Genomic DNA, 19,981 nt, shown 5'->3' on the forward strand with positions numbered 1-19,981 from the left:
TTTTGGTCAGATACCTTCACAACAAGCTCCTACCTGACAAGTGGTTGTAGCTGAACCACAAGTAAGTTTGGCTTAGATGTATTCACTTCCAGGTGAGAGATATCGAGATTTGTCATGTTTGTTAAATTCCAATCTCCCGACTCCTGAAGAAAGCTCAAAAGTTGCCTGGTAGCCTTGGAGTCAACAGCAGGCAAAACTAGAGATGAAGGAGAAGACTGAAGAATTTCCTGTAACAAATTTATGGACAGTTTATTTACATGGTTAATAATTAAACACAAACCAATTTTTTTCTACGTTCTGAATTTAATACACAAGGTGAGGAACCACCATGATAAACACTAAGCAAAATCTCAGCAGCCTGGTGCTGATCCTGGAAAGCAGGCTGATCCTGGAAAGGGGCAGTGAACTGGCACCTGCATTGCTCTTATTCATGCACTTTTTTGGGGCAAGCTTAAGACATACAGTGATGTCAGACCTTACTGTCCCTTCCATGTGTGTGTTGGAAGAAGAGAGGCAGCTGACACAAAAGATCTCAAGCCGAGAAAGGAGAAGGTGGAAAATGTATTGGAGAGTATGGGGGGAAAAGCTGAGGCAGGATACGGATGATATGATATGAAAGCTCATCAGATGACCATCAGATGGGATCTAAATGGCCTCGTAGGTGGAAAGGATCAATGTCAGACACCTCAAGTTCCAGCAGCTGTATTTAGCACAGAGACATATTTTGCGTAACAAATTCCCTTCCTTTGTGTACATCTCAATGGTATAGCACAGAGTACAGATAAGTGTCTAATTTTAACTATTATTTAAATAAATCTGCATTTTTTAGGTTCTGCAGAAGAGCTGTCACCATGGACAAACTTTAGAGCAAACTTTATGCTTTTCAGAAAGCTAGTTATCATAAGTCAAGCAAATGGGGCAAAATACTGGCTTAGCTGAACAGGGAACCCTGCCTGGAACTAGGGCAGAAATAAAAAAAAAAAAAAAATGTGACCTTTGGAAGCAAGGTCTGAATTCACAAGGAGCGTACAGAGCTACATTTCACATCTGCAGGGAAATAAGCAGGATAAACCAAACCCCAACCTGATTTGACACTGGCCTTTGTGGTGTCAGACAACAAAAAAAGGCTTTTTCAAATACATTAACAGCAAGATGAAGGAAAACACTGGACTGATACTTGGAGTGGATAACAAGAAGGAAAAGGTGGAGACATTTAATGCCTTTTTTGCTTCACTATTTAACAGCAACGACTGATCTTAGGCTGCCCAGATCTCAGAGTTGGAGGACCATGCCTGGAGGAGCACTAACTTTCAATCTGTGGTCACTGAAATTGTAAAGGAACATCTGTATCAACTGAATGTTTGTAAATTCATGGGGCGTGACAGGATTCACTTCAGAGTGCTGAAAGAATCTGTGGATGTTATAGCTGGACCCCTCTCAACAATTTACCAGAGGTAAACCCATCTACAAAAAGAGCATGAGGGACACTACAGACCTGTTAGTCTAACCTCCATCCCTGGAAAAGTTATGGAGAAGATTGTTCCAGGGGATACTGAAAGCCACTTAAAGAACAAAGCTATTATCAGGCATAGTCAGCTTGGGTTCACAAAGGGAAAGTCCTGCCTCAGTAATCTGACCTCCTTCTATAATAAGGCCACCCGCCAGGTGCATGAAGGCAGCAGATGTAATCTTTTTGGATTTTAGTAAAGTCTTTGACACTGCCCCTCATGGCATTCTTCTGGACAAATTGTCTAGCTGTGAGATGAGCAGGTATATGCTCAGGTGGGTGAGGAACCGACTGAATGGCAAAGCTCACAGGGCCGTACTGAACGGGGCTGCATCTGGCTGGCAGCTGGTCACCAGCGGTGTTCCCCGGGGCTCTGTTTTAGGGCCAGGCCTGTTCAACATGATCATCAGTGATCTGGATGCAGGAGTTGAATGCATCCTCAGCAACTTTGCTGATGATACTAAACTGGGAGGTGATGTAGGCTCCCTAGGGACGAGAGGCCTTGCAGAAGAATCTGGAGAGACTGGAGCACTGGACACAGCAACAGCATGAAGTTCACCAAAGGAAAATACTGGGTTCTGCACCTGGGACAGAGTAATGTTGGACACAGGTACAGACTGGGAGATGAGTGGCTGGAGAGCAGCTCAACAGAAGGGGATCTGGGGGTGCTGGCCAACAGGAGGCTCAGCATGAGCCAGCAGTGTGCCCTGGCAGCACAGAGGGCAAAACACATTTTGGGATGCATTAAACAGAACATTGCCAGGTGGTCCCTGCATTGGTGCAGCCTCACCTTGAATACTGCATGCAGTTCTGGGCTCCACAATATAAAAAGGATGTTAAGGTCCTTGAAAGCATCCAGAGGAGGGCAACAAAGCTGGAAAAAGGGTTGGAAGGCATGTCCTGCGAGGGGAGGCTGAGGACACCTGGGTTGTCTAGTTTGGAGAAGAGGAGGTTGAGAGATAACCTCATTGCTCTGTACAGCTTCATGAGGAGGGGAAGCACAGGGAGGGGGTGCCAGTCTCTGATCCCTGGTAATCAATGACAGAACGTGTGGGACTGGCACAAAGCTGCACCAGGGGATGCTCAGACTGGACATAAGGAAAAAAATATTTACCATGAGGGTGGTAAAACACTGGAACAGGTTTCCCAGTGAGGTGGGTGTTGCTCCATGCCTGTCAGTGTTGGAGAGATATTTGAATAATGTCCTTTTTGTCAGCCCTGAAGAGGTCAGGCAGTAGATGACCTTTGAAGATCCCTCCCAGTTGCACTATTCTAAGCTTGTTCTTGGTGTGGAGACACACAAACTTCATGTCATGTGTTATCATTCTTTCTATTCACAATGCAAATTATAAGGCTCAAACTGAGCTAGTTCAGATAATCAAGCATTAGAGAGTGTATATATGATTTTACTTATACTTCCCATAGCTGAGTTTCTGGTGAAAATACTTGAGTGAAATGTATTTTAAACATTCTTGCTCTATAAATTTGAAGCCTGCAAAGCTGAAAAACATCTTTCCAAAGATTGTTCTGAATAATAAAATTCACTCGGAATATTCAGGGAAAGAAAATGCAAGATGTAGGCTTGAGAATGATCAAAATTAAGATACCCAAAATTTAATGTGAAGATTTGAAGATATATTTTCACTGAGTCCTAGTTTAAAACCTGTTAACTTCACTTCTGCATTTTCTACATTTAACTCCAGATCAAGTCTGTCACTTGATCCAACATTCAGATATTCAAGTTGTTATAGACTCTCTCCCTCTAACTGATGCGAGTGTTGTGCTGCTAACACTTTTCTCCTCCTACTCTTTTTTCTTTTTGTCTGCTCTCTGGCTGCCTACCACTTTTCTGACCTCCCCTGGTTCTTTCTAAATGCTCACATGTTTTCCTTCCTAGACAAAGGTTAGTTATTTTCACATTTCTATAGATGCTCATATGGGAGGATTATGTAGTATTGTCTGATTTGCCAGACTGATAGAAAAATAACTGCAGAAATTAAAATAGAGCAGAAAACACTGATCTGGTCTTTGAGTAGGGTGTTTAGCACCTCCTGGAAGGGAAGGATGATACATTCCCTTTTAGTTTCTTTTACATATACTAATATAGAGCTACAACCCTGAGCAGTAGTCAGTTATTCCAGTTTATTTTTGATACTTTAATCCCTCGCCCCCTAGCTGCAGACAGAATGGCAGCAGCCAGTTCTTCCAAGGCTATGTATTAAGTAGATTACTCATTTATTGTAGAATAAAAAATAAAATGCATCATTACTGAGGAATGCTTGAATTGTCCCTCTGCTCCTAACCAGTCCTGCATTGCCATCTGTCTCAGCTTCCAGCCACTGGTATTCAGCTGTCTCTTCCATTCGAAGGGCACACACAGCTGGATACCTACTCATTAGCATCAGACAGACATTTTGGTCCCATGCCTCTCGTTTGTGCCTCCTGACATTTGGCCGCGGCACACTTGTTCTTAAAATACCCATATGTTGCTCCAGGCATTCTAGCATTTCAACTACAACGTGTTTTCAAAACAAGAGACCTCCAAAAGAGGGCAGAGGATGAAGAGGACTACTGAGAAACACCTGACTCTGCATTCTGCTAAAGGACTAAGCAAAGAGGTATAAACACACAGTATCTGAGAACAGGAAAGGGAAAAGAAAAAAAAAATCCTCCTATTGACCCGATGGACTGGTAACAGAAATTCCTACATTGACATGAGAATTTTTAGCACATCTAATGCCAAATTACTCTTATTAATTTGCTTTCTTTTTTTAATTCACACACCTCTCCTGAGTGAAATATTGCGAGCAGGTCCACAATTTTATTACATATATTGCCGCTGTTCAGGTATTTTTGAAGGTATGCGTGAGATGACACCATCTACATGTCCAGCCATCCTGAAGCTAAGTAGCTGAATTATGATAAAGCTGTGCTTGGACTAACTTGCCCAGCTTTGGTTTCAGTACTGTGTTAACTGCGTTGCTATTACAGCTAAGCAATTTGAATCTGGAATGGAGTACATCTAGGTCTATCATTAAAGATGTATCATTAAAATCTTTATTAAAGACTCATGTGCCCACCTATGAAGGATCATTTAGGCACACTCATTGTTCTGAACTAGTTTATGTTTGGCAGCATAACTGGCAAGAAGTCTTATAATACAAATATCTCTTGGGAAAAAAGAGTCCTCTGGAAACATCTGGGAACCTACACCTGAAGTGGGCAGGCTCTTGCATGTAGAAGAGATCTTTTACTTGTTAGTGTGTTGTTTAAAATACTGAAGTATTGTATTTATTTTCTACAGCACTGGTCAATGGTTCTTCCATAAAAAAAAAAAAAGTCTATTCAAACTGATTTGAAGGCACATCTGTTTCTACAGACATGGATAGTTACAAAGAACATTATTGTTGCATTTTAGCTTTGCCATTACTATTATCTTACAAATTTTTCAATTGTACCTGTGATATCCAGGTAGATGCATAAAGCTGTATGTTATAATTTTAATGGAAATTGATTTGATGCACTTTAGCTAATAAAATGCATTTCGGCTACAGAAAGCATTGTTGAACAAACCTTCATACCACTGTGTTGTTTGGTGGCAGACACGACACCAGGTTTTTCAAGGGTTACAGAGAGATCTGGGGAACTACAGACAAGCAAACCTGAAGTCCAAGAATGGGAGTAACCATTTTAAAGAATAAAGTACTGACTATAACAATATTGCAGGATTATACTGAGAAAAGGCTGACACAGCTTTTGCTAAAAGGAGTTGTGTGTCACAATTCTGCTGGAAATCTCTGAAGGAGTCAATAGGCATGTATACCAGGGAGCTCCAGCTGTTACAGTGTACTTGGATTCACAAAAAGCACTTGGCATAATCTTGTAGCAAAGACTCCTAAAGAAATTAAGCTGCTTTTGTGTGGTCTTCACAATATTATGAGGTCTTCACGTGGATGATGCGTAGGTAAAAAGGTAGCAAGCAAGGGCTAAAAAAATCACCTGTTACCAAAGCAGAGAAAGGTGGACCTCTGCATTTGGGTCTGTTCTGTCCAGTATGATCATAAAATGTCTGGCAATAAGGCATAGATACTGAGCTAATGAAATCTGCTGATTACACTGACTGATTTGAGGTAATCAAGGCAAGAGACAACAACAGGAGCAAATTTTGGGAAAGCCCCTTCAGCAACAAGACGAGATTTATTGTAAATTGATTTTAGAAGAGCACAGAGTGAGAAAAGAACAACACTAATTTTATGCACACAATAAGAGACTTGGAACTGAGTGTCATCCTTCACGAATGAAACTTTAATGTCAGTTCAGTGTCTGATGATGGTCAAAACTGGGGAAAAAAAAGTATGTCTTTTTTTTAGTATTAGTCTTTTTTGGAAAAGACTATGGAACAGAACAAAAGAAATTGTTATGTCACTGATTAATTATGTTGCACTTATATCTTGATTTGTATGCAATTCTGCATGGCCCCTTATCAAATACAAAAACACAATAAAACTCAAAGAGGTACAGAGAAGGGCAACAAAGGCAATCAAAATTATAGCAGGACCTCTGTGCTGCACATGACTAAGCAGTGCTCCTCAGTCTAGAAAAATGCCCACTGAGTGATGTTACAGTGGAGACACAGAACCACAAATGGCAATGACTTACAATAATAATTATGCAGCAGCACAGCTGGCAACTAATTGTTGCGTGCTACCATACATGGCAGTTCTAAGGAGCTGAGTAGTGTTTGGGGAAAGCCAAAGCCAATATTAAAGAAAAATAGTTCATAGGATAGGTGACTACTTGACAAAAAGAAGTTCCCCAAATGCTAATCTTTGTATTTTATTATTTAATTAAGAAGTTCTTTGAATGTTTAAGATAAATGATCTACATATAAGGTTTCTTTCTGTATTAACTGGAAATAGAATTCTTTTATTGCATACAAAACCACTGATCCCAAAAGCTCAGAACAGCTGCTAATGTAGCTGAACAAATCTAATATCTGCAAATGTCTCTGTGGTTTACAAGCCTACAACTCTTCTACAAATAACACTTTTCTTCTTGTAGTACACGTGCTGCTACATGCACATACACCCTCCAAATGAGATCTCTGGTTTAAGTTTGTGAATAAATTTGCATTGCCAAAGTTCAAAGGAGGATACTCAGGTGGTATAGAACGGTTAAAATGGCCTAATGAATCACTTGTATAATATAGATTGTGAAGGCATAAAACTTTGTGGTTATGCAATATGAAAGACCCTAATTTCCCCAGTGAGAAAATTCAGACCTGACCTTCTCATTGTCCTGTGTCTTTCATAGCATGATTAAGACATAGATTTCTTTCCCAAAGTAAGTCAAGTGGAATACAACTGATGTGATAGCAACTGAGACAATTTTTGTAACCTTTGTTGCACTCAGGATGGAGCTGGATGATTATGAAGATCCCTTCTAGCCCTAAAAGCTACGTGATGATGCACACACACATCATCAGAATTCTGCATTACGGGCATGTATGTGAAAAATAAATATTTAATTTATACATCTCATTTTCTTTTTTCTAAGTTACAGCATCTCATCCACCACAAAACTACACTAGAAAAGATTGCCAAGTCCAACACAACAGATGTAGGAAGTGCTGGAGTTAAGGTTACCAATTTGATTAAATAAACTCCAGTTTTGAAGATGCTGTAATCACAAAAAGTTTCTCTACTCCGAGACAGAAAGAAAACAGAGGCAAGGTCTGAAAGCAAGCAAACTGTTACTGACATTTATTCAGCTTGTTGAAAAGCAGGGTTCAAAACTCTGCTCTGTCAGATACAGACCAAAGATTGATGTAAACGTCCCAAATCCACTCAATATTCCACCCATTTTCTAAAACCATTAGTCCCTAGACTCAGCTTTGGATATAAGCTCTACAGTGCTGATGCGGTCCCAACTAAAAGGCAAAAGAAGAGTTTAAAATACCAAATATCCTTCCTCTTAAACATCCAGGGCCTACAAAAATAAGACCACAGAATCATTAGGAGCTTGCAGCAGTACCACGTATGTTCCAATCAGCTTATGAATTTTAAAATCAAACCAGCTTTGCAGTCCCATAAGCAGGAACACAATCTGCTCCAGACAACCTTGCATAGATTTTAAACCCAGAGAGGGTAAGGCATACCAGAGAAGTGCCAATACATCTGACTGAGGATGCAGCCACTGATCCTTACTCTACAGATGAATATTACTGTCATTCATTCCTCAAAAAAACTATTAACATACTTTGAATAGTTGTTTCTGTTCCTGCATCAGTGTTAAGATGTTGTTATATGGCAAAGATATGAAGGTTAGCATTAGGGATACAAGGAAGATGTGAGGTTTTTAGACAAGAAAGATGTCTAAGACAGATAATATGTAAATATTTATGTGTAAGATGTCTAAGATGTCAAAGACAGGTAATATGTAAATATTTATGTATTTAATTATACATACAGCTTGCTACATAGTGGTTAGGAATTAACACTTCCTCACGTACTCTGTATCAGTTATGTTACTAATAGCTCTGTTCATCCTGCACTGCTCACAGGAATGCCTTAATGACTTCCACATGTGAACATTTTCCTTCTCTAATTACAGTTCAATAAATTGTCATGTCAGTATAACCAGAGATGCTGAGCACAAAATCTGTGAATCTCTTCAGTGAGAACAGAAGATAAAGTTCGTCACCATTTCAGGAGGACTCAGATTCTATGCCTGGAGTTTATTTTAGATTATTGAAGTAGCATGAAGATTAAAGCAATGCAGTATCTAGGCACAATATTCAAACATGACAAAATCAGCTGTCTGGATGGGTCAAGACAGCTTTACCTCACATGAAAATAAAATGAGCGTTCAGTTCTGAAAATCTGGAGTAAATAATTGATTCCTTACTTCTTTTCTTCCTATGACGTCCAAACGCTACTTTGGGGTGTCAGTCTTAGAGTTTTTAATGCATGTATATATAGTTTTTTCATAATACAAAATTGCAACATGCTTAGGAACAATTTTGCCAGTTAAGATAATTCTGAAAAACTGATCTTCTGAAATAAAACAGTCACATAACACACTTCTGCAAACGGAGTTGTTTAACTGATATACTTAAACTGAAATAATCTCTATAAATAATTTAAATTGGCAAACTGCTGCAATTCAGTTTAATTTTGCCAGTTATTGTCTGTTTGCATCTTTCTTACATCATTTTAATTAAAAAACCCAATACATATAAAGAAATAAAAGAGAGAAATGCTTGCCTGAACATTTTGAAATGGATTCTTGTTACCATAGGATTCACTGTAGTATGTGAAATCATCTATGCTAAGCTGAAAAACAAAGAGAGCAGATTGGTGAGAAGGAGCCATGTCCACACTTGCACTTTGTATTGGTAAGAGAAAAGGAATTAATGTTACATACCGTTTCTTGAAGGAACAAAACAAGATTTCTGGGACTGGGGCTAAAAACAGGTTGCAAGAGTACAGCCAGCTCCTGTGCTGAGACAATGTGTCCTTCATGCAAAGCAGGCTCTGGATTCCACTGGGATCTGCAAAGAAAATCATTTTTTTTAACATTATAATTGCTGACGATGATTACACCACTTCTTTCTCCAAATGTACAGGAGCAGTTAAAAACATCATCAACACTGGATTAAGTTCAGGTTTACTGTTCAGTATAACTTTTATTCCATGTCACAGGAAAATAAATTGTCCATGTATGTCTGTATCATGCTAACTGGGTTACAGCAGGAATGGAATTGGTCCAGTCCAGGTAACTCTCACTACTATTACTAGCTGTTCTTGTTTCTGTACAGCACCACAGCTGCATCTTTCCAAAAATTAGCTACTACATATAATGAAGAATATACCGAAAACCTCCAGGGAGAATTCCCAAAGGTAATTCCAATTCCTGAAATAATTTCCAGTGCCATCAAGCACTTGGTGGCTAGAGAGCAGTACAAGTCAGTCTAGACCACAAGTTGTCATAAAACAACATTTTTTCATAAACCTTCTGTTAAGTTAAAGTGGCTTTCTGACGTTTTCATAAAAAATACATTCTCTCCTACAGCTTTTGTGTTGAAGCAACCTTTCTGCAGAATCAGCTCAGAAAATTGCCTATCTAGGAGCAGGAGCTCTTCTGAACAGAATGGCAAATGACACCAAGAAAAGCTTATGACTTCGTTTGCTAACTTGTCCTTAGGAGGACTGGACAGGGAAATAACTTGGCCATTTAGTTTTGTTACTACTAAGAATAGTTCTGAGTAAAATTGTTGGCATTATTCATTCAATGCCTGACTGGGATTTTAACAGTATGCAACATGTTTATAGGGATGAAATTTATTATGAAAATTTTGATCCTGGGCGACTTGACTAAGGCAGTATTGCCATACTGTATAAAACCCAGAGCTTGAAGCATAAGCTCCTCTTTTCCACAAACATCCATTGGTTGCTAAGGCCTGAGAAACCAGGTACTCAGTCCCTCTGAATGGTGCTAACTATAAAGAACAGAATGTGGAGGATTACCGTGTGCTTTGGCATCTGTCATTATATGGTTGCAATTTGGTGAAGTTGAGATTGTAGAAACACAGAATAGCCTGAGTTGGAAGGGACCCATGAAGACCACTGAATCCAACTTCTGGCTCCACACAGGACCTGTGTCTGAGAGCACTGTCCAAACGTTTCTTGAACTCCAGCAGCTCGGTGCCATGACCACTGCCCTGGGGAGCCTCTCCCAGTGCCCGACCACCTCTGGGTGCAGAACCTTTCCCTAACCCCCAGCCTGACCCTCCCCTGTCCCAGCTCCATGCCGTTCCCTCGGGTCCTGTTGCTGTCCCCAGAGAGCAGAGCTCAGCGCCTGCCCCTCCGCTCCCCTCATGAGGGAGCTGCAGGCCGCCATGAGGCCTCCCCTCAGCCTGTTCTGCTCTGGGCTGAGCAAACCAAGGGACCTCAGCTGCTCCTCATACATCTTGCCCATACATTTTACAGCAACCTAGTATTTGTTTCCAAGTGTCTTTCCTTGTCCCAGACAGAACAGAAATGAATGTCGAAGTATTTTTCAAAATCACACAGGCTTCTGATACATATATATATATGCATTTATATATGCTTTAGTATAGCTCTTGATATAGTGAATAGATTCAATCAGATGAAACTAATCAAAAAAAAAGAAAAAAAAAAAAGCAACTCAGAAATGACTTCCCCACCAAGTTTTTATGACTTAAAACAATATTTGCAGTCTCTTGAGGTGAAAGCAGAACAGGGGCGATAGACGCACAGAGGGGGGTCTGTAATGTTTTTGACAGGGGAAACCCGTAATTCACTTCAAGACTCGCCAGTAATTCCAATGAAGGCTGCAGAGAGTGAATCAAAAGCCTCTAACTGCACACAGAGAAGAGATAAAAACAGTGCAGTTTTTCATCAGTGGATACCTAGTTCTCTTCAGATTTGAGGGTTTGGGAGTGTATTAGAGCAAACAGCAAATGTGGGGACTCATTCAGGACAAGGTGCTGCAGATGTTAAATTCATTTCTTGTAAGTCTTTAGGCTGTTTCTTTTCAAGCTTTAGAGGTAAACCTTGCTGTGCAGGAAGGAATTATTTTTTCTGATTTGACAAATTATCATTTGATGTTTTCTTAGTTTTTCTCGGCACCTTCACTTTATTCATTTGTGTTTGACAGCCCACAGTAATTAGTATTTCTGAAGACCATCAGCTTAAAGATTCAAATAGACATGCTTCAACTTTTCAGAAAAGTTGGCCTCATGATTTCAAAGATTTAAATATAATCTTCAAGATAAAGCACTCTGAATTCACTAACTTTCATACTGACTTTATGGATTGCATGGGTACACCAAAGTACTAATGGTATTAAAGGAAAAGAAGATAGAATCAATTAAGAGATGTTAAAGGGCGGTTTGTATGAAGTGAAATAATAGTGAATACCTTGCTATATTTATTTTTGCAAATCAGATAATTGGTAATATCAATTTCATGCCTAGTATTAGAAAAAAATGAAGATTTTGAGAACTCTTTGGACTTGCAATTAAGAATAAAAAGTAAGAGCACATGAAACAAAACCATTTTATTTGCAGCAGTACAATGGCAAATGCTTTTGTCATGAACTCAAAAAACTCAGAAATGTAATGATCCTATTTTAAAGCACTCTTGCTTCTGAGTTATTCCTTGTTTCTCAAAGCAGCTCTTGCTATCTAACCTGAAAAAGCACCTTTTGTGAGACCTTTTTGCTTTCAAGCAGTCAACTTCATTAACTCCAGCATCATCATTAGAAAAAATGTCTCCATCAGCTAGTCAATAATTCTGTTATAATGCAGTGTTTGCCTAATACTCCTATTTCCCATATTATATGTGTTTTGCTTCTCTTAGATAGTTTGCCAAGTACCATGAATGGCAGTGTGCGAGGCTTCACTTCATAGGCCAGTGACCTGGGTGCAACAAAAATTCTCACTGTGATTCAGATGGGAAATGCCAGTATGTTTTGTTAGCTGCTTTAAATGAACTGCAGAGGGAAATGGGGATATGTGTCTGCATGGTGGATAAGCCAAGGGTGTGCATTACTGAACATAATGAACCCATCCATTCCTCTGAACTCCTCACCTCAAGCAGGCAGTACGGGACGGCACAGGATGAAACAGGCAGCAGGCCAACACATGTATCGATTGCTACGCCTGATTGCACACATGAAATTTGATGTCCAAAGATGCACAGCCATGTGAAGTCATCTGCATGCCAAGCAGGCTTAGCACCCCCACAGCAGAACTGTCATCCTCAGCCACGGGGGCTCCCTATGACAAGGATCTCTGCTAACATTTGTGCTTTCCCTCTGCCTAGGAATTAAGAAGCTTGAAGCTCAGCTGCTCTCTTTTTCCTTCAATAGCCAAAAAATGCAGTAAGGAAAGGAAGGATAGCTAAGCTTGGGGTGGATTTTTTTTTTCTTCTTTCTTGCCCTTTAGTGCTGTGGCAGACAGGAAGTCTAAGCATACAGGTTATTGCAGAGCTGGGATACATTCTCTGATCTGTGTTCTTCCTAGGCGGAAGGAAGACTTGAGCACTTATTTTTGATGGGAGCAAAGATTTCAAGATTGCTTGTATCTGGACCTTCAAGAGGACAGATGGTAAGATAATAGGACTTCATTGCTCTAACCTGTGAGTCTATGTACTTGCTTTGTAGCTGGCTTCTGAACTCTTGCCTACCAGTTCTTGTCAGTTGTCTCTTTCAGATGCCACATGATTACCACATAAAAAATAAAATTTTCCCCTGCACAGAAGGGCTAAGCAAGCTTTTGGAAATGATCTTTAAATATCACTTCTACACAAAAAGCTCATGTCACCATTTCTAGTAGCACCAGTAGAATGAAAACTGGTGCCTGTAGATAAAAAAAGAAAAATCAAAAAGCTCCTCAAGCATGCTAGCACAGAGTATCTCCATACAAGCCCAGTAAACTTATGGCAAAAAGTGGATGGCCAAAGGATTCTGTTTCCACTGTATCCTTTTTATGCTATATCTCCTTGCAGGAGATTTTTCAGTGAAGTCCTTTCAGCTTTAGGAAACACCCCAAATGGCATTAAAGGCCTCAAAACCACTTATAATCTGGATTTTCCAGAAAAGGTTTCATCTCCCAAAATAAGCATAGCATAAATGAAAAGTAGCAATAAATTCTCAATAACTACAAGCAAAAGTCATCCTAAAACAGACACATGAAGGGCAATCACAAAAGCTAATTTTAATTAATTTATTTCCTCAGGCTCCCTCTCTAATCTGTAAAGAAATTTCTTTTGAATATTTTTCCAAAATGGCTAAATCATGTTTCCGGTCTGAATCACATGCTAGAGGAACCTCTCTGTCTCTCTTGGTTTGGAAAGTAACAATATTAACAGTATTAGCTTAATGCCTGATTTAAGATAAAGGCTGTTTTTTTCCAGGGCGAAGTCACTTTGGAGAACGTCTACTGATATGTTAGTATTCCTTTGTGAAAAGCAGGACACTGTGACCTACCGTCTTTTTCCCACTTCATCTTTCTTCTGAGTGCAATAAAGAAAGATTGTTGTTTGGTGAAAAAACACTCCTGTTTCTCAAAGTACAGATCTGCATTTTTTCTTCTCAAGGGAAGAGGTATTTGATTTGTAAACGTCCCTGTTTACAGCCACTTCCTTTATGCTCTGCACACTGTGCATGTCTCTCAGTTGCAGGCTTCCTCTACATCTAACATTAGCTTGAACGGTATGATTACAGTACAATAACGCATAAAAGAAGAGTTTTTAAACTTCTAATACAGCTCTTCTGAGATCCTGCCTTACAAACACTGACTAATTCTAAAGAGTAGCAAAATATATTAGAGCTCAGCAGTTCAGTATTGTGTCCTGATAGTTAACCCAGGAGAGGGTGATGGAAGAGATGGGTGAATCTCAACTCCTGTTGGTCAGTGAGTGAAGCCAAAGGTTTAAATTGGTGACACATGTTTCCACACAGTGAGCAGAAATCCTTTGATAATTACTGTACTTCTTCAGTTACCCTTCTTAAAATTCATAGTAATAGTTCCCTGATTTCAGTAAGCCTGTAGGCCACACACCGAAAGCCTTACATCACTGCAAAGTACCAAGATGTAAAGCACAGAATAGAGTTATGCAAACAGAAGTTCCTGTTCCTCTTTATTTTATAAAATAACACAAATCTCCTTTACACTAGCTTCACAGGCTTTCACAAGACACAAGAACTAATTTGTCCCTCATAAAGACTTCCCCTTTTAAAAATGCAGAGGTCACGATAGGAGGAACACTTCTTCTGTTCATGGAAACATGAAACTAGTTTCATCAGTCTACCATCCTGATTTTCTTGCTCTAGATTTGTTCAGACCTGAACAATCTGCACTAGGGCGAGCCGCTAATTGCATCTTGGTGGAAAGTTTGTTTTATGACCACCCTGAATTAACCGATAAGACTTTGCTTATATTGACAACATGTGTAATATTTATATAAACTAGGATCTAGGACAAAGGAAGCTACCAATCCTTTCTTAGACTCTTGAGATCACTTTTATCCTAACAACTCTCTCCAACATTTAAATATAGAAGTTTAAATATAAAATTTAAAAAAAAGGCTTTTAAATATAGAAGTTTAGCACTTATTCTTGTGCCTGGGTTATAAAAGCGATCAGCTTAAGTATTTTGAATACCAAGAACCTTGATGTTGAGATATCTGCTTATATCTGTTGGGGGGTGGGGAGATGGGAGGGATAGGTGGAGGGTGTCAAAGTTACCTAATCAAACTTTATCAAAATGGTAACATTTTCAGACTGCTGTATACTGGGGCTGCCCAGGGGCCAGAAGTTCAGTTTCTGGAAATGCTTGAGATGGGAAGACATATGTCAAAGTTGTTATTAATTACTGCAGAGAAAATAATACAATGCCCAGGATACATATGAAACAAACACAGAAAACACCTCCTACATGTATGTTTTCAAATGTAATTTTTCCATGGATCTCAACATTAAAGCATGACATATGAAAAAACAAATAAAAGCATCATGCTTGTCTATATGACACCATACACTATTCTTCAGGAAATCCTTTTCTGTGTAACTCCTGACAATCATAAAATTTCTGAATCCTCCTATTGCTGAATTAAAATCATTGCATTAAGAAGCAACTAAAAAAAATAAAAAGAAGCAAACAAACAAAAACAACAACACAAATGGATTTAGCTCTCAGACTTAAAGCTTAATAATCTTGCCTATAGACAAGAGATTTCCACTGGCATAAATAACTAAGAGCAGTGCTTGGTCTGTCTTCCCGGTGACAGCTAGATAGTTCATCGTGCCTCAAACACATTGAATGGCTCAAAGTCTCACGAAAGGTAAAGTGAATTCAGCACAACCAGCTGAAAGGATAATTATCTCCAAGAAACCACTGGCTGGATTCCCTTTTTCCTTTACAGAAGGGTACAATTGTAAGCAGCACTCTGGGAATTAAGAGGGCGATGGAGGTGCAAAGGCAGCGAGTCCCACAAATCCCGATGGGATGGTTGCTGATGGCCACAGCAGCACAACGCGCCCTGCGTGGCCGTGCCCACCAGCAGCCCCCACCACCGTGTCCCTCCTGTTCCCTCCCGGAGCAGACAGCATCCACTCAAGGCCAGCCACGGGGCAAGAGAGCTTTTCCTGGAGACACCTGTCTGGAGAGTGACACATTCAGCTGCTGTTTGTGATGGTTTGTATTAGGGAAATTAATTAATACCCAGCCGAGATGAGGCATCCTCTTGAACTAGGTGTAATGCATACGCTCTTGCAGAGGACAGGAGATGAACTCTCCGCTAGATTTGCTGTCTATTATTTCTAACTGCTGATGCCTATACACAAAGCAAATGTTAGTAAAATAATATTAAGTGTTATTAAAAATAAATAAATAAAAATAATAAGAAAAGCAGCTTAGAAGTGGAAAATCAGCATCTGGGAGTTAGGAGCTGCGCAGATTAAACTTGGCCACGCAGTTTTTGGTCAGCTCCTTTTAGGGAGGCTGCCTTACGGCATGCCTTTAAGCCAGGAAAGCTCTGTCGGAGGGCTTCAAGGTTGCCTCTGGGTGCACAAATCCTACCCGCTTCAGGCGTGAGGAATTAAAACCCCCTCGCCTTAGCACCCCCTTAGAACCGCAAACAAAACCGTGTAGCTTCACCTGTTGGCTTGCTCACCCACCCGCAAGTTTACGTACGGCGCAAATTTACCACCCGATAAGGCAAATTTCCCCCTCGCCAGGCCCTGCTAGGTAGGAAACCCACTCGCACCCCCGCTGGGAGCAGCGGGGCGGGCACCGCTGCCTGCTGGAGCTCTCCTACCTCGCGGTCGACCAGAGCAGCGCGGGTACGTGGCCCCCTGCCAGCGCCGGCCGGGCGGGCAGCAGCAGCGAGCCCAGCAGCAGCAAGGGGCCCGGCGGCAGCGGGGAGCCGGGCGTTAGGGGGGTCCCCGTCCCCAGCAGGGTGCCCAGCAGCAGCAGGGGGGCAGCCGGGCAGAGCCGTGCCATGCCTCCGGCGCAGCCCAGGCGGAACTGCGGCGGGCTGGGCGCGCACCCAGGCCCCGCTGCACTTCCTGCTCCGCCGGGCTGCCCCGGCCTGACGGCGGCCGCAGGGCGCTTGTCGGCACAGCGCCGGCCTCCTCGGCTCGGGGCTGGGGCTCGTAAAGGGTTTTAATAAGCCTCCGTCTCGTAAAAACTCTGCGCTGTGTAAGCGGGGAGAGATTCCTCACACGCTCCTGTGGCACCGAGCCCCCGGGGCAAAGCCCCTTCACACCACTGTAACGCTGACAAGAGGGCGCTTTCTGTCACAGCGCCGGGGGCGTGGGGGTCGCGCCGCCACCCGTGGTGGGGTACCTCAGCATCACTTGTTGCATATTCATGTGTTTGGTTCAGAATCGCTACGCATATTCATTGCTTTCCCCCGAACTGTTTACATCGCCTCTGCCCAGCTGGGCGTGCTTCCCAGCCCGGGGTGAGGCTCTCTGGGGGTCTCTGAAGAGCCCCGGTGGTCGCAGGCGAGTGTTTGCTGCCTGCTCCTGCCCCTGTCCCCTTCCCCTTCCCCGTCCCCGTCCCCGTCCCTGTCCCCGTCCCTGTCCCTGTCCCTGTCCCCGTCCCATGGAGGCATGCGCAGCTCCTCTCTTCTCCCTGTTCTCCCTCGTGCTGTTTCAGCAGATCAGGAAGAAGCAGCAGCCTGCTTCGTGCAGGCAGCTCCAACTGCTCCCATGCAAAGTTTCTCTTATCGTGCACTCAGGCAAGTGCTCCGAAGCTAAGCAGGCATCGTGCAGTTGTTCAGCTTTTGAGCTCAAATCTTTACAGCTCGGGATGCAGAGCCTGTCAGTGGTAACACCAACACGGGGGAGACTCGCAGCATCCAGCTCCTGACATACTGTGTCCTAGCTCCTTGGTAGCTGCAGGCTGATAACAGCATTGCTCGGCTTCCAAGCCAAGTTTATCAAAAAGTTTTCCATGCTGAGCAAAATGTATGCTGCAGAACTTCTGTCTCCTCCCCCTGCTATATATTACCGTGTCCCTCAGCTTAGCTCTTTCACATGTGTTGAGAACTGGTGTCACACATTTGGGTGTTGACAGGTTTGAAGGCTGCAGTAAATCTCCCCATCGCGGATTCCAGTGAGAAGGAAGAGTGAGAAAACGGTACGCTTGGAGTGCATCCACCGAGACATGGAGTTGTTCAGCTATCTTTTGCAAGGAGCGATGCTCTCCCAAAAAATCAAAAATTTCAGAAGTCGGGAGCAAATTAGAACCGCTTCAGAACCTGACTTCAGTATTTCACAAATCTCATGCAAGATCAAAATAGTCATAGAGCGATTCTTCACACTGGGGAGCAAATTTCTTTGCAATCCCTTTTCATCCCTGCCAAGTGCTGAGTTGTTTCTGTGTCATCTGACTACATCAGGCAGCAGCAGTCATTTAGCACATGTTGAGCACAGGGCATGGACGCCTCTTTGCAACCAGGAGGAGATATTAAGGACATTACACAAAAGAAATTGTTAGCTATGCTAAAACAAGTTGTGACAAGGGAAAAATAAGGAAGCACAACGCAAATTATAAGGCAGATATAAACAGAAGTCAGAAAGCATGCACGCCTGAATCAGAGCACACATAGCTTGACTCATGAAGTCCATTTGCCTTAATTCACAGTGTATTGTGCCAGCACTGTTGACTAATATGGGACAATTTGTTCATCATTTCAATCTCAAATCAGATTCCAGATACCAAAATAATATTTCTGAGGAAAGTAATAAAGCCAATCCCCCACGTGCTCCTTTTCTTCTCCATGTTACCTTTGCATAACACTGAAGTTAACCCTTTTATTGCACTTTCCCCTCCTCATGGATATTTCATAAATCCTTCATCTCCCTTTTCACAGGCCACTGTTTGTCTGTTTAAGGGAACAGACAGGTAAGAACAGTCCAGACCAGAAAGGACAGGAGTAGAACTGAAACACCCTAGAGAGAATTTAGGATGAGTTGGAATAATTCAGTCAACAGAAGCAAAATTCTGGAATTGTTTGGCCTTTCCATGGTGTCTTCCAGACCTGGTTTCTCACCTAACTGTCCGGAATGATACAGAGACGTTTTGTATGCATCTCCAGCCCACAAAGCCAATGGACTGCAGCTCCTCCTGTCTGCTTCTTACAGTTATTCTTCATGTAAGAAATGAAGAACTGAATGTCAGCATTACATAAAGCAAGAGTGCATAGTGTGGTTGCCCACAGAATACTAAAGGAATCAGAATTTGCAGCAAAATTGTCAATTTTACAGAACCTGCTGGATTTGCATTGCAGTTGGCAGTCTCGAGAAATAGTGTGTTACTGCCTCCACACTTGCTTTTACTCCACTAAGCCCATGCCTTCTGCAGCTGGCTCCTTTTATTCTCCAGCTCACGCAATGAAGAGATCCTTGCTTTGAGAAACAGAGCAATAAAGCAGCGTATCTTCCTATTCTTTCAGCTAAGAGCAGGTTCTAGGGGCTCCCCTCCATTGCTAACACAGTAGATAAATACAACCAATGCTGCCAGGACTTTCATATCTGAATAAGCCCTCAATGGTCTGACTTGAATGTGTGGAAATCAAGGCCCACAGATACACAGACAAATAATGCACTGTACCCTGATAGAAATATCACCACAAGGGCAAATGATTCATTAGCAAGTAAGTGAAGATTCCATACTCTTTTTTTTTTTTTTTTTTTTTTAATGGGTGACTAATGCATTTCCACAGGGCCAAAGCATTTACACCATTTAAAAAATTCCACTGCTGCCATGTGAACATCTTTTGCAAGTCCACGCTCAACTGCTGACACCATGAATGAAGAACCTAACTCATGTAAGAGATTCCTGGCTTCTTGTTTCTGAAGTGGTTGATGTACAGTAGACTAATGAAAACAAAAGAGAAGCTAAAACAGGGGAGAGAATTCTAAAATACAGGTATATAGTCCCTGTCTCTTTCTGGCTGGTAATATCTTAAAAAACTGATCAACCCTTGGTTTGAGTTGGATCTTTCACAGGGGATTTGCACACTCAAGCCAAATCACACACAAGGGAAATGAAGCACAGCTGGTAGATGTACTCTCCATATTCTGCCTTACAGAAGCTACCTTAAAACTTTTTGAAACAAAAGCAGATTGTTTTCTCTCGGATCACTGTATTACTTAGGATCAAACTTTTAACTGAAAACAAACCGCATTTTCCTTTTTAATATTTCTCCGCAGCCCACAGGTTGGGAATGACTGAAGTGAAGAAAGTTCTAAAAAAGGGAATGAGAAGAACCCATTGACTGGGATTTTAATTTGCCTCCCCCAGAAAATTTGGCTCGCGAATGCATCTGCATATATTTGCTCCTTTCTCTCTTTTTTCCTCACTTCTAAAAATAAAGATTTCTTGCCAAACCATACGAAAGAAATTTAGCTACTGCAAAGAGGTTTTTCAAAAGA

At 41.5% G+C, this 19,981-nt stretch overlaps 1 protein-coding gene across 1 annotated transcript in view; it reads right to left on the bottom strand.

Annotated features, from left to right (window-relative positions):
- ATP6AP1 (ATPase H+ transporting accessory protein 1) overlaps window positions 1-16,687 on the bottom strand; it is a 55,228-nt gene extending 38,541 nt beyond the window's left edge. The window contains exons 1-4 of the mRNA XM_084515428.1: window positions 16,354-16,687; window positions 8,933-9,059; window positions 8,773-8,841; window positions 34-227 (exon numbers count right to left, since the gene is read on the bottom strand). Of these exons, the coding sequence (XP_084371554.1) occupies window positions 34-227; window positions 8,773-8,841; window positions 8,933-9,059; window positions 16,354-16,538 (575 nt within the window). The 5' untranslated portion in view covers window positions 16,539-16,687. The remainder of the gene's footprint in view (window positions 1-33; window positions 228-8,772; window positions 8,842-8,932; window positions 9,060-16,353) is intronic.
- Window positions 16,688-19,981: the final 3,294 nt, after the last annotated feature.

The sequence above is a fragment of the Aythya ferina genome, assembly GCF_964211825.1.
Source record: "Aythya ferina genome assembly, chromosome: 1".
Lineage (NCBI taxonomy): Eukaryota > Metazoa > Chordata > Aves > Anseriformes > Anatidae > Aythya > Aythya ferina.